The sequence below is a fragment of the Ascaphus truei genome, chromosome 4 (assembly GCF_040206685.1).
Source record: "Ascaphus truei isolate aAscTru1 chromosome 4, aAscTru1.hap1, whole genome shotgun sequence".
NCBI lineage: Eukaryota > Metazoa > Chordata > Amphibia > Anura > Ascaphidae > Ascaphus > Ascaphus truei.
This window is the reverse complement of record NC_134486.1, coordinates 281,957,217-281,973,482: the sequence shown is the minus strand read 5'-3', so window position 1 is coordinate 281,973,482 and position 16,266 is coordinate 281,957,217. Positions and strand designations below refer to the sequence as shown.

General features: G+C 41.6%; 1 protein-coding gene across 1 annotated transcript; it reads left to right on the top strand.

Moving 5' to 3' along the window:
* The first annotated feature begins 2,059 nt into the window (after nucleotides 1-2,059).
* LOC142492082 (uncharacterized) lies at nucleotides 2,060-3,556 on the top strand. Its single transcript, XM_075594797.1, has 2 exons — nucleotides 2,060-2,160; nucleotides 2,524-3,556. The coding sequence occupies exons 1-2, from the start codon at nucleotides 2,064-2,066 to the stop codon at nucleotides 3,546-3,548; spliced, it is 1,122 nt and encodes a 373-aa protein (XP_075450912.1). The 5' UTR covers nucleotides 2,060-2,063; the 3' UTR covers nucleotides 3,549-3,556.
* The last annotated feature ends 12,710 nt before the right edge of the window (nucleotides 3,557-16,266 follow it).

The following is a 16,266-nucleotide window of genomic DNA, read 5'->3' as shown; positions in this document are numbered from 1 at the left end:
ACTATGACAGTCTCTATGGACATTTAGTAGGTAAGTGTACCTTTACATTTATTATTCAAATACATGTGATCCTAGGTCATCTGAGTTTTGTTCATATGCAAATATGGGTACACAATATCTTTCTATGTTCATTAGTGTGGAAACACAGCTTTTTATCATGCCTTACAAGGACAAATAAACACAGGCGGTCAATTTGCCAGAACTGCATACAATATGAATGCAAGCTTGCTTACATGTATAGGTTTAGTAGTGAATGCTCATGTGCTTCACATATTACACATAAAACAGCATCTTTGCTATCTCTTGGAACAGCTAGCAGTGTAGGAAACTGGTGCTTATATTATTATTAATTTACCTCATATCTTTTATATGTTTTTCAAGGGCGGACAAGTGCAGCAAGCAAAAAAGAAATGTGGGACACAATAGTCATTGGTGTCAATGCCTGTGGGAATAGTGTCAGGGACAAGTATCATTGTCGGAAAAGATTTGATGATATTAGGTCCAAATTGAAAAAGAAAATACAAGACCAACGCGTGCATGCTACTGGCACTGGAGGTGGGCCCACACCACAACGTCTCATATTGACTCCATTGGAGGAGCTGCTTCGGCCAAAATTACTTACCGTCGTCGTGGAAGGCTTGGCTGGTGACCGTGACATTGGAATTTATCCGTCACAATTTCCAGCAGGTGATAAATATTACTGTACTAGGCGTGTCGTTGCTTACAGTTATTTTGCATATTTACACTGCTTTTTATACTGTCTTCACAATATAAGCATACCTGCATCTATATATGTATATGTCTGATTCTGTATATATATATATATATCAAAATAGACATATATGTAGTAGTCCTACTAAAAGCAGTAACTAATATAGCACGTGCCATTGCGTGCTCATTTACATGTGAATTCCCAAAATGCATAGCTGCAGTGGAAGCAATTGATGGTGGGCGAAGATGGGGAACAACAGGGTAGTACACATGTGTTACACATGTTCATGAGAAATTATTAGTAGCTACAGGTACAGAACAGAAATATGTATCATATTATTGTGTATTTTATTGATTTTACTCCGACAAACATGACATTACTGCCTATTTTAAGCATGCATCAAAGAAATTGCATGCAACGGCCTACAAACATCACTGGCACTAACACATCTATAGTTGCTTATGAAAAGGTCCATTTTTGCTTAATGTCATATACAGACAGCATAATGAGGCACACGTAGAATATGGTATGTCATTGTTTTCATAACTTAAACACTGCAGATGACTACTTAGCTCATCTACCATTGTGTTAAAGCAGCTGCAATTAATATCTCATCACAGCATACACTTCAACAGAGGGGGTGGAGTTCAGCACACACACTAATTACAGCCTCATTTCACGGTCAACTTAGTTCACACCATTTGCACCTGTTTCAAGTCATTGAAAGGTGTGGCTGATTAGGCTTTTTGGGGAAGGGAATACCGTTATTACAACCTGACTAGCACAACTGAAGTTAATCACACTCATTTGAAAGCTTAACTTTAGCTACTAAATGCCCCAACAACTCATTACTTATCAAAGCGTACGTCACACATTAGTTCACTCATATCTATAGTTGAACTACTATGAAAGACACATTATCACACACTGCATGTGTTGTCTTGTTGAGTCACAGCCACATTCAGGTGTGCCACATCTTCGATTAATGTACCACACATATCCTCTACCAAAAACAACACTTTTTGCAATATGACCACCTTCATGATAACCATTGTGAATGGTCATCTCATGATAGTTATGTACATTATGATACTGATATCACTACACAACATATGATTTTTATGTACTCATTTAATCTATTTATCCTCACGCATTACTGCAGAAACATAGTATGTTGTATGTTAGGGAACTCAAAAATTCTAAGTACACAGGCATGTACAGTGTTATTACAACTATTTATGTTCACTTTCACACACATTTTCGGTTAAGGAACTGATGTTGTTAGTTAATCATAAATACAGAACATACAATAAGTGTTTGTTCAATATTTACACATGTAAATGTAAAACTTATGTTATTGTTATATATAGTTGCCCCTGGAGGACATGTGTCACCTGAGATGGAACAAGTGTCTTCACCTGGGTCAGCCAGCTCAACACTACTAGAAGGTGAGTGTATCATTTGCTGGCCATATAATATGTGCTCTTCTATATGTTATGTTGTCATGTGCATTATTTGTTTTGCACATCTTCTTTAAATAGGATTACATAGTGTCAGTGGAAATTAAGTGTAAGGCAACATGTATTGTGTTAGTTATGTTAATTATCATGTAGGACTTCTGAGTTTAGAGCAACTTTTCATTCATTCATATTTCATACTGAGTCCAAACATTATTCGTAAGTCAAGGTAGTTTTTAATGAGGTTATAAAACGTATGCTAACATGTTAGGTGTTACTTAGGACACAGTACAATTACATAGTAACACAGCATACATTAACATGCCATTTAATAATGTGTACATTTCTTTTTAGAACATCATGGTGATGAGGATGATGAGTATGATGAGGATGACGCCACAGAAGAGACTGAAATACAATCATGTGACCATGAAGAGGTGCCAATAGAAACTGTTGTACCGCCAAATCGTCCATCAACTTCCACATACGATGCAATTGTAGCTTCAGAGGGAAAAATAGTGGACGCAGAAAATCGTCGCCATTCAGACATGATGACAGTGCTGGAAAGGATGATTGGACTGCAGGAAGAAACAGTATCACAATTGGCACATCTCCACAGAGTCTTCATTGAAGTGCCTAAACAGTTGCAAAAAATCAACACCTCATTCGAAGCATTAGTTGTTCAGCAAACACAAGCTAATTACTGGAGAATGACTAATGTACCACAATTCAACACCTCCCAGCCAGGATCTGTTCATGCAGGTCAGTTTTCACCACATTCATCTGATATTCATTCACCAGGCCCAAATGTTACCGGTCAAGTAGCAGACATTGCTGTGCAGGTTCCTGATGACATCCTACCGCTGCCATCTGTACAAATTCAGCAGCAGACACCTACAAAGGAGGCGACAAAAACAAAACAAGACACACATGAAACAGACCAACCATCACTTGTGCAGTGTCTACCAACTTGCTCACATGTGTCACTGGGCACAAGCCCTGTCCGTGAACAGTCACTACCCAAAAGCCCTGTAGGTGAGTCGCTGCCCAAAAGCCCTGTAGGTGAGTCGCTGCCCAAAAGCCCTGTAGGTGAATCGCTGCCCAAAAGCCCTGTAGGTGAATCGCTGCCCAAAAGCCCTGTAGGTGAATCACTGCCCAAAAGCCCTGTAGGTGAGTCACTGGCCACAAGCCCTGTAGGTGAGTCACTGGCCACAAGCCCCGTAGGTGAACAGTCACTGGCCACAAGCCCTGCCCGTGAAGTGCCAGAGGCCACTCAAAGTGGCTCTGTTGTGCCTAAAGTTGGTGGCAAAAGAAAAAGGAAAATTCAAGAGACAACAAGCAGGCCTGTTACTCGCTCGCAAAAGGAACAAAAAAAATAAATGTTATAATTCAGAAAATATGTCTTTGGCCTTGTTTTGTTGACTTCAGATTATCTAATTACTATTGTATGTATGCTGAAGACTGTGTTGTTTCCAAACTTTCAACTATGTTCTTGTACACGTGAAGTTTTGGAAATGTTAACACTCATAATTAATTGTGTTATAAATATTTATGTTGTAATCGTCTGTTCAGTAATGGTCCACCAGGAGCCAGTTGCTAAGTTTAGAGAAGCTGCCATTGACTTTGCAGCAAAACATTGCATTTGGGTGTGTTAATTGATGTAAGAATTGCATATGCATATTAGTCACATGCAATTATTAAAACACCTAAGTAAGTGCAAACATCTTTCTTGTACGTGTACAGCAGGATTATGTGTAAATTATTACTTACCTTTGCCTTGCTTGGCCATTGTAATTTTGTCCTTTAATCAGTTGTGTGTTCGTTTCTATAACATCTCAGAATGTATAATAATATATATACACACACACACACACACACACTGAGTGAGTGTGAGTGTGAGTGTGAGAGTGTGTATATATATATATGTATATGTGTATATATATATGTATATATGTGTATATATATGTATATATGTGTATATATATATGTATATATGTGTATATATATATGTATATATGTGTATATGTGTATATATATATATGTATATATGTGTATATATATATGTATATATGTGTATATATATGTGTGTATATATATATGTATATATGTGTGTATATATATATATATATATATATATATATATATATATATATATATATATATATATATATATATATATATATATATATATATATATATATATTGTGACAAACGGCTTACTCCGGGGCTCCGTCGTTTGTCCGGGACTGTTTAGAACACGGTCTTTTAGGGTAGGTTAAATGATGAGGCGTCACGTACTGTTCCTTTAAACAGGCTATGCCTGGTTTATTCAGTCCCAGGCACTGAGACTGCCACAGTGCATACAACAGAAAACAGATCAAAACAAAAGCTGCTCACCTGAGCGATAACTTAACTTAGATATCCCTGACTCAGGGTTGGAAGTGGCTTTTCCACTTCCAACATCAAAACACGGTACTTTTGCAGTCTTACACAAATGAACAGAAAGATTGAACCTGTTTGGGGAAGAGGCTTCTCCCCTCTGTAGTTCAGCAGCCTTCCAGCCTCCTGGCTCTTGTGGGGAGACCAGAGCAAACAGGAAATCAGTCTTTCATACCTGATTCCTAATTAGCATGACAGGTGACAGAAATCAGGCAGCAGACAAACTCTGGTCTGGATCTCTCATCCCTCAGTTCCAGCGCTTGCCAAACTGTGGGATGGAGTGTATGTATTATAAGGCTGCACTCCCAGGCCAAACAGGATAGAAACTGTCTAGTATCCTGGGAGCCCTATATACGGAATTTATTACCATCCCCTGGTTTCTGTCACATATCCTCCCCCCCAGCTCAGACCTCGAGGGATGAGCGACCATGGATATTAGGGAGTGCATCCTTGACAACCCGTCAGCATTGCCATGTTTGTGCCCTGACCTGTGTTCCACAGAAAATTTAAAGGGTTGTAGGCTTAGGAACCACCTGGTCACTCTAGCATTCTTTTCCCTGTTTTGACACATCCAGGTAAGGGGTGCATGATCTGTGACCAACCGGAATTTTCTCCCCAACAGGTAGTATTTGAGCGTCTCTACAGCCCACTTTATTGCGAGACACTCTTTCTCTACTATGGAGTAATTTTTCTCCTGGGGATTTAGTTTCCTACTTAAATAAAGGATGGGGTGCTCCTCACCTTGAGACTCCTGGGAGAGTACCGCCCCCAGCCCTACCTCAGATGCGTCGGTTTGGACTACGAACTCTTTGGAGAAGTCAGGTGTGACCAACACTGGTTGGGCACAGAGAGCTTCTTTCAGGCTTCTAAAGGCCTGTTCGGTTTCGGGGGACCACTTTACCATTAGCGGTCCTCTTGCTTTTGTGAGGTCAGTTAGTGGGGTTGCCTTAGTTGCAAAATTGGGAATAAACCTTCTATAGTACCCAATTAACCCCAAAAAGGTCCTTACTTGTTTTTTTGTAACTGGCCTTGGCCAATTTTGTATCGCCTCCACTTTGAGTGTTTGGGGTTTGAGTAAACCTCTGCCAATAGAATATCCCAGATACTTGGCCTCCTCCAGACCAATAGTGCATTTAGCGGGGTTAGCAGTTAGTCCAGCAGACCGGACTGCGTCAAGCACAGCTTGGACCTTTGGAAGGTGGGATTGCCAATCTTCACTATGGATTACCACATCATCCAGGTAGGCGGCAGCATACCGAGCATGTGGTTTTAAAATTTTATCCATCATTCTTTGGAATGTGGCGGGAGCTCCATGTAAGCCAAAAGGCAACACCTTATACTGAAAGAGGCCGTCTGGGGTTGAGAAGGCTGTCTTTTCTTTTGCCCTTTCTGTGAGGGGAACCTGCCAGTACCCTTTTGTTAGGTCTAGGGTTGTGAGATATCGGGCTTTGCCCAGTCTCTCTACAAGTTCATCTACCCTGGGCATAGGATAAGTATCAAATTTTGACACCGCGTTTAGTTTCCGGTAGTCATTACAAAACCTTGTTGTACCATCTGGCTTTGGGACTAAGACTATAGGGCTGTTCCACCCACTTTGGGATTCCTCAATTACACCTAGTTTTAGCATTTTTTTTAACCTCTAAACTTATAGCCTTTCTTTTGGCCTCTGGGATTCGGTACGGTTTAAGGTTAACTCGGACCCCCGGTTCAGAGACTAGGTCATGTTCAATTACGCTAGTTCTACCTGGCCGTATAGAGAAGATTTCTTTGTTTCTTTTCACTAAATTCTGAACCTCTCGTTTCTGATGAACAGACAGGGTTTCAGCTATGCTAACCTCTGGGTCAGTTTCTTGATTCTCTGACGGACCTGGGGGTACTAGGGTTAACAAGACTTCTCTATCTTTCCAGGGCTTGAGTAGGTTTATATGGTAAATTTGCTCAGGTTTCCTCCTACCTGGCTGTCTTACCTTATAATTTACTTCTCCCACTCTTTCCAAGACCTCATATGGCCCATGCCATTTAGCAAGGAATTTACTCTCCACGGTGGGAACCAGAACTAGTACCCTATCACCTGGAGAAAAAATTCTGACCCTAGCACCCTTATTATATGTATTCCTCTGTGCTTCTTGAGCTTTCTCCATGTGTTCCCTCACTATGGGTAGGACTGCAGCAATGCGGTCCTGCATCTGGGCAACATGCTCTATTACACTTCTGTAAGGGGTAACCTCGTGTTCCCAAGTCTCTTTGGCTATATCCAGTAAGCCCCTTGGGTGTCGGCCATACAATAGTTCAAACGGGGAGAAGCCTGTGGATGATTGGGGAACTTCCCTAATGGCAAATAACAGGTACGGTAACAAACAATCCCAGTTTTTCCCATCTTTATCAACCGCCCGCCGTAACATGCTCTTTAAGGTTTTATTGAACCTTTCCACTAAACCATCTGTTTGTGGATGATAGACTGAGGTTCTGAGATGCTTGATTTTTAGGAGTTTACATAGCTCTTTCGTTACTTGGGACATAAATGGTGTTCCCTGGTCAGATAGAATCTCTTTAGGAATCCCGACCCGGGAAAACAGAACTACTAACTCTTTTGCTATGTTTTTAGCTGAGGTGCTACGTAGGGGAACTGCCTCCGGATATCGGGTGGCATAATCTAATATTACCAATATATGCTGATGTCCCCTAGCAGACTTTATTAGGGGTCCTACTAGATCCATAGCAATCCGGTCAAATGGTACCTCTATTATGGGAAGGGGTACCAATGGGCTGCGGTACGCCTTGAACGGGGCGGTGATCTGACATTCTGGGCATGAGGAACAATAATTCGTAATTTCTGCCAGAACCCCAGGCCAATAGAAGCTTCGGAGAACCTTTTCTTTTGTCTTTTCCACCCCTAGGTGTCCCCCCAATGGATGACTATGTGCGAGGTGTAATACTACGTTACGGAATGTCCGTGGTACCAACAATTGTTTAGTTGTAACTGATTTCCTTTTATCAACCCGATATACTAGGTCGTTCTCTACCTCGAAGTAGGGGTAAGCAAGTGACCTATCTGGTTGGCCAGGAGTACTATTCTGGTCCCGTATATTTCCCCTTGCTACCGCTAATGTGGGGTCCTCCCACTGGGCCTTCTTAAAACTCCCAGGACTGACCTCTAGGTCAGCGAGGGTCTTATCCGGTTCTGGGTTGGTAAGTGTCTGCTCAACATCTTGATTTGGGGTATTCCCTACCAAAGTAGTGATGGGGAAGGGAATTTTACAGCACTCCTCCTTTTCCCCCTTCTTATTTGGGCCCTCGTCAACCTCCATTTCTGAAAAAGGGAAAGGATTTGTTTCTTCTAATACTTCGTTATGGTCCGCTATTGAACTCTGGGCGCTATTCTGAGCGGGGGACCACATTTTTAGAAAATGGGGAAAGTCGGTCCCTATTAACACATCATGTGCCAGTTTGGGTACAATACCCACCTTGAAATCTAAAGAACCAAACTCTGTTTCAAAAAAAACATCAACAGTGGAATATTCATGATTATCCCCATGTATACAACAAATTGCCACTCTTTGTGAACTGTTTCCCTGTTTCTTCTTAATGGGCAAGAGGTATTCGGACACTAGTGTGACCATGCTCCCAGAGTCAAGAAGTGCCCGAACCCTCTTACCATTAACCTTTACAAATGCCCACAGATGGTTATTCAAGGGGTCCTCTGGGCTAGGGCCCATACATTGGGACAACAGCGAATAAGGTTCCACGCTGTTGCATTGCATGGGCTCATCATTTAGTGGGCAGATTTTTGCTGTGTGGCCCCTCTCATGACAATTTACACATTTAGGTACATAGTCTGTGTCCCACTTAGAGCCTTTTCCCGGCTCCCCATGTTGGCTATTGCCCTTAGTGTGCGAACCACTGTTGCTGGTGCTGCGTGAAGGTGGTCGCCGCTCTTCAGCGCCCCTTAACCCCGGTACCCTTTTACCGTCTCTGGAAGAGTCCTGGAACCTCGGGTAGTGGGGTTGCTCCACGACTGTGGGTTGCGGGTGCTCTTCTGCTGCATTGTACCTTTCTACGAGGGCCACAAGCTCATCCGCATTGTGGGGGTCACTCCGACTGACCCAACGGCGTAAGGCAGAGGGAAGTTTCCTCAAGAACTGGTCCATGACCAACCGTTCCACGATGTGGCTGGCTGAGTTGATCTCGGGTTGTAGCCACTTCCGAGCGAGGTGGATGAGGTCATACATCTGGCTTCGGGTGGCTTTATCCATCGTGAAGGACCATGCGTGAAACCTTTGGGCGCGAACAGCCGTGGTTACGCCGAGGCGGGCGAGGATCTCGAACTTCAATTTTGCATAGACGTTAGCTTCGGCTGGCTCTAGATCAAAGTAAGCCTTCTGGGGTTCGCCGCTTAGGAAGGGTGCGATTAGACCAGCCCACTCAGCTTCTGGCCATCCCTCTCTCTGTGCCGTGCGTTCAAACGTGAGAAGATAGGCTTCCACATCATCCGAGGGTCCCATCTTCTGAAGGTAGTGGCTTGCCCTGGTCATTTTCGGAACTGGGGCTGCCACTGCCAGTGGAAGGTTACTGATAGTCCCCCTCAGGATCTCGAGTTCCTGCTGTAAGCCCTGAGCGAACCGCTGTTGCTCCTCTCTCAGCAAGCGGTTTGTCTCTTGCTGGTTTGCATTCGCGTTTTGCAGGGCTTCATTCGTCTGTTGCTGGTTTGCATTCGCCTGTTGCTGGTTGGCATTCACCTGTTGCTGGTTGGCATTAATCTCTTGCTGGGCTATTAGCAGCTGTTGCTGGGCTGCATTCGTCTGCTGCTGGTTTGCATTAGTTTCTTGCTGGGCTATTAACAGCTGTTGCTGGGTTTCATTCGTGTCTTTCTGGGCAGCGACATTGCGTACCAGTGCACCCACCACGTCTTCCATCTTGTTTGCAGAGGATGAAAAAAACTTTTTTTTTTTTTTTTTTTTTTTTTTTCAAAGTTCTTCAACCCGCAGACCCCCTAGTGCTCTGCCCGCATTCTCCACCATATGTGACAAACGGCTTACTCCGGGGCTCCGTCGTTTGTCCGGGACTGTTTAGAACACGGTCTTTTAGGGTAGGTTAAATGATGAGGCGTCACGTACTGTTCCTTTAAACAGGCTATGCCTGGTTTATTCAGTCCCAGGCACTGAGACTGCCACAGTGCATACAACAGAAAACAGATCAAAACAAAAGCTGCTCACCTGAGCGATAACTTAACTTAGATATCCCTGACTCAGGGTTGGAAGTGGCTTTTCCACTTCCAACATCAAAACACGGTACTTTTGCAGTCTTACACAAATGAACAGAAAGATTGAACCTGTTTGGGGAAGAGGCTTCTCCCCTCTGTAGTTCAGCAGCCTTCCAGCCTCCTGGCTCTTGTGGGGAGACCAGAGCAAACAGGAAATCAGTCTTTCATACCTGATTCCTAATTAGCATGACAGGTGACAGAAATCAGGCAGCAGACAAACTCTGGTCTGGATCTCTCATCCCTCAGTTCCAGCGCTTGCCAAACTGTGGGATGGAGTGTATGTATTATAAGGCTGCACTCCCAGGCCAAACAGGATAGAAACTGTCTAGTATCCTGGGAGCCCTATATACGGAATTTATTACCATCCCCTGGTTTCTGTCACAATATATATAGTACTATATAAACTGGTATACACAAACTAATACACTTCATGCTTCCTTGTGAAAGCACACTATTTTAATAATACAGGCCTAATGTTTGAGAAATATCCTAAGTATGAGACTCTAACAGTATTGTGCTTAAACAAATGTTTATTACTTAATTCAATCATGTTTCTCACCATTTAAATAGGTTTCATACAAGGTATACTTAATGCCATCAATGTTGTGTGTACTCCTGCAATATAAAAAAAAATAAAATATTATATATAAATATATATATATTTTTATAAGAGATATATTTATATATATATATATATATATATATATATATATATATATATATATATACACACGTATTTAAACTCATGCAGACAGGGAGTTAACCAGACTTTCACATACACACAGAAATGTAAGCGGGGAAAAAACATTTCTTTTTGCAGGTGTGTTTTTACTGATATGCCTGGCTAAGAAATATTTTCACACACTGGTCTTTGTTAGTTTTCAAAAAAACACTATGTGAACGCATTCACAGTCTAGGGATGTTTTTCACAAACGAGATAAAAGAAGGAGAAATGTTTCTCCCACAGTCCCATATCACGAACCACAACTGTTAACCCAATTAGACAACCAAATCCAATTGGCGTTTGAAATAAGGAGTCAAAGTAGTTACTTTTGTTGACCTTGACAAGGAAAAACAGGAGTTTGTTAGCCATTCAGCACATTCATTTTGATGAGCAAATAACACAGACCTGCACACAGCTTTTGTGCTACTCAGACATGGCTGATGAATTCGTTAACAATATTAATCCCCTTTTAGGGTATAAGTACATGATCTGTGAAGCCATCTTGAACAGTCGCGGACAGAAAGCAAGCACACGCCAAATCGATGATTTCATTCGAGCAAAATATCCTTATTACCAAGACCGTAAGCATGCACGGAATTTTAATTCCTCAATAAGATTCACTTTATCAAGTAATGACTTTTTTGAACGTGACCAGGATAAGCTACAACACACCTATGGTTTCTGGAAGATTGCCCCGGAAAAACAATTTCTCCTGAAAGACGGCACTTATATTGTCGTGAAAGGCATATTTATTCCTAATGGCAATAGCAATGTATCCGCTACTACTGATCCGTTTGAATCGATACGTGCTGCAATATCTGCAGCCTCCATTCCTGAAACCCACATTGTACAAGAACAAAAGTACTATGATTATGTACCAAGCCTTTCAGCTGAAAATGCATTGGAATGGGAACCGGAAGAAATGAACCTACCTCCCGACCAATTATTTGAAGAAAGCAGTGGCGATTCCTATGAGCGCATCCTGGAGGAGATATGTGCCATACTGGATTCAGCGGTTGGGTTAAGCGTGGATGAAAATGGCTTGCATTTCTGGAGCGACCAGTTGCAGCCAGGCGAAGAGTTAATTCTAGAAGAATGGTAAATATAACAATCGTTATGCGTTGACTCTGCGTTTAAATTTTTTTTTTTTTTGTAACCACCATTTTCACTTTCAATGCGTGGATACAGCGTAACATTGCAGACTGCATAACATGTAGCGATCACAAACAAATTGTTTCCTAATACAATATAGTAGGACCTGAAAGAGTAGTACACATTGCTGACGGAATAAATATACGTACTTTCCTATCCCTTTAAACATATTAGCAACATTTTACCATTACTCTAACACATACCTGTTTTGTTATCATGCAACATCTACAACATTGAAAACCGGGTCCACCACGTATGACGTGGGACCCTTGTCATGGGCCAAGGCGTCCTTAAAAAGGATTAGTGATGTAAGTCCCGCCCCCAAGCGACGTGCGCGCCTCAAAGCCTATTGGCTGTCATGTTTTGTTATAGTAACGGTAACTGCAGTGTGTCATGTGTGCGGCTCAGTGTTTGTAGGCGTCAACTGGGCGTTAGCCGAATGTTAATTGAGTGGGAGGAGTGTTAGCGTGCGTTTCACGGTGGTTTAACATGACGTCACACGTATTGCATTTGCGCATTGTGTTATCGGCCGTCCTTTCTGTCCAAACACGTCTGTTTAAAAAGAATACAGATGTACTCGTTTAGAACGAATGTAGTTTCGTCTTCATTGTATTTGAAATAAAGATGTTATGTTTACTGGTATTTTCAACATGTATTGAACGCACAACGTACGCTTTGTTTTGCGCATGCGCTAACAGTTAGTGGAGCCAAGCGTGAAGTGCGTGCGCACACAAAGATGTGCGCGCACATCTTTCAGTATACAGGCAACGTTCACTTCTTATACATAGTTATGCCTGCTACAAATTTAAAGAAACATTACATACTGATGAACAGTTTTACTTCTAACATATAAGTGAGTGACGTGTGTATCTACACAATCATATAGAGCTGCGTAACGCGTTGTCACGGATGCATATCTAGTAAGGTGCCATCTTTGACCATCATGTGTTTGCTGTATTTCAGAGATGTCGGGGAAGATACAATCGGATCAATGTATGATTTCAGAAGAGTCTACCTTTATATGAGATGATTGTGAGGAGGAGCCACCGACTACTATACTACATATGGAACTAATTTTATATTGCTTGCAGCGCTTATTAACAAACAATTAAAAATGTGATACCCTTATGCCTATATTGCATAAGCACTTAATTAACATAATGATGTTGCAAAAGAGTGCCTCATGAATTTTTATTGAGTGTTCTTTAATGACTACTAACATTTTATGACATGGTGTGTTTTATATATAACAACCATTCCCACTCTGCTAACACATTTGTGTATTCTAATATGTAATGGAACGTATGACTGTCGAAACTATGTAACAATAATAATAATAATATGAGCATGTTCATGTATAGGGCTGCTAGTTGTACGCAGCGATTTACAGACACATGTTTCAGCCTGAGGTCCCTGGCCCGTGGAACGTACAAATGTTTTTTGCCGCATGAGGCACAGGGAGATAAAGTGACTTGGCCAAGGTCACAAGGAGCCCACACCGGGAATTGAACCAGACTCCCCTGCTTCAAACTATCAGTGCCAGTGTGTGTCTTTACTCAGTGAGCCACTCCTTCTCCCAATGTAAAGGACACTTACAACCAAGTAGCCATTTATTTTTAAAATCTCTTGTTACATGGGTATGTAGATAAAATGGTTTGGGACTGTAGCAAATAATGTTACTGGCCAGATGTTATGGTCCCCTCCAATGCATGATGTTCTGAATATGACATCACCATCATGTTATGAAGTACGTTTCTGTGTATATTTCATTAACCTAACTAACTATAGTTTACTGTGTTTATTAATCGTTTAGAAATACATAGTATAGTCAATATGATGATATAAGCTACCATAATAAAGCTGGTGTTATCATTTGTCGGTGTTATACATGGATCCTACACCAATTGATAGAGACACAAACAGTTGTCTTAAAAAGTGTGTCTATGCTAGTGATGAATGTGCTCCCGTAAGTAAACAAATAAGTACAGTTATCCCCTTTTCTCCAACCACCTCTATATTACATTAATGGAAATTATAAGGAAACCTACATAAAATGTGATGAAATGTGAGTAATCATTTTGTAATACAATGCACATGAAAGCTCAAGAGTAGCTAAATGCATATACATGATACAGAAAGTACATATATGTAACATTTGTGTTTAAACCAATATGTTGGGTTTTTAGTTCCAATAATTATAGGAAGATTGAGGTAGCCACATCTTATGAGAGATGTCAGCAAATATACATACCATGATCAGTCATACTGGAGATATACCTATAATGCAAAGGAACAATATATAAATTGCAAACATTGACATGCCATCTTCAGTACCGTAAACAACACAGCAAAGTGTGTATTTGGTGTTAAATGTACAACACCATGTATATTTCATGACATTCAAAATGTAAATCAGCCTGGTGTACACATCATATGGATGTACATGTTACACTGCACCAATAACATTGTATGTAAGCATACTAGAAGCATGAATGATTATGGGCATAATATGTGTTTTGTCTTAGCATAAGGAATAACACAATGCTACAATATTATTGCTTTGTTACCCAAGTTGTATTCACATACACACAACTAAAGTACAATTGAAGAGGGATTATATAACCTGTGCAACAATAACATACCGGTGCCACATCCCTTTGTGCACACAGCAGAGAAAAGAAAGGTGTGCAACCCATATTCATCTGTGTCCTAACAGAAGGTTATATAAAGAAACATTATTGTTAATATAACATAATTAAACTATAAAAGTAGTACTAGGAACATATGAGTTTGTACTTACAAGAAAAAAATGAATTGATGAGATTCTGTCGTGTCTGGCCACCACTGGCTGTTTGTTCATTTTCAGCAGCTACATGGGTGGGATGCTCGTCTACCAAAGCCTCAGCTAGGTCTGACTGTACATTGTGCCTGAGTGCAACATTGTGCAAAATGCAACAGGCAAGGATAATATCAGACACTTTTTGAGGCTTGTATAGAAGAGCCCCACCAGTTCTGTCCAGACACCTAAACCTGGTCTTGAGTAGGCCAAATGTCCTCTCTATAACAGATCTTGTAGATATATGGGCTGCATTGTACCTGTCCTCTGCTTCAGTTTGAGGGTTTAGCACCGGAGTCAAGAGCCACGGCCTAATTCCGTATCCTGAGTCACCTATAATGAATGGAGCACACATAAGCTGACATTAGTGATCAAATTGTACAATGCCAACATTCCTAAATCAACATGTGTTTTGTGTTAGAACATGTAAATATGTACTCACCCAGCAGCCAACCAGGTTCAAAATGTCCCTCTTCGAACGCATGGAAGACTGAAGAGTTCCTCAGGATAGAGGAATCGTGACTGGAACCAGGGAACTTGGGTACCACATGCATTATCCTCATCGTGGCATCACATACCACCTGTACATTGAGTGAATGGTAGTGCTTCCGATTGCGGTACACATGCTCACTCTGACTAGGTGCAATCAAAGCAACATGTGTGCAATCGATTGCACCCAGCACACATGGTATCCCTGCTATATTATAAAAGCCAGTCCTGACTTCCAGCCACTCTGTCGCCTCTGTAGGAAAATGAATATAATTCCTAGCGCGTCTATTGAGTGCATAGAGAAACTGGGTCAAGGCCCGCGAGAATGTAGATTGCGAGACCCCGCCCACTATGCCCACAGTTGTCTGGTATGACGCGGAAGCAAGATAATGTAATGAGCACAGCATTTTAACAAGCCCAGGGACTGCACGACCTCTGGCTGTGAAAAAATCTAAATCCCCCCTTATCTCCTCATAAAGAGCTAAGATTGCTGCTGAACTCAAACGATAGCGACTTACAATCTCCTCCTCACTCATCCCATCTAACAGGGTTCTCTCCCTGTACAGACGCGGACGAGGCACAAGTTGTCTCCTCTGTCTTCTCCTCTGATCTCCTGTCCCTCTACCTGTCCCTCGGCCTGTCCCTCTCCCTGTCCCTGTCGTATCCGCGTCACTGTCACTGTCCCTCGGTGTGTCCCTCCCTTGCCCTATATGATTGTCTTCATCATCAAGCATGTCATAGAAAAGAATGTTCCTCCGTCTCCTAAACATTCGCAACATTTTGAAATGAGTAGCTGTGAATGAGCAGGTAATGTGCGTCCTTTAAATAGGTATGTGATGATGTCAGGTGACATAGTAAAATGCAAGGTGTTACATTAACATAATAAAGTACTTCTGTGGCAAGCTGTGTGCACTTGTTGTTCTAAGTATTTGTTGTGTGTATTCTGCAGGGAATGATGATATTTGGCAATGATGTGACGTGAAGCTTTGTACAAAGATTGCTTGCAAATAAATAGTTGCATGTGCAATGCATGTAACACTTGTGAACGCAAGAGTCAGTCATGTAATGAGACAAAAAGGCTGAGATTGACGTGGGAAAAGTTTTGTGTAACATGTGTAATTATCCATGTTATTGTGACATGTTGGCAACAATGAATAGTCGTGTGCATATGCATGCATTTGTGTAAGGAGGATAGTT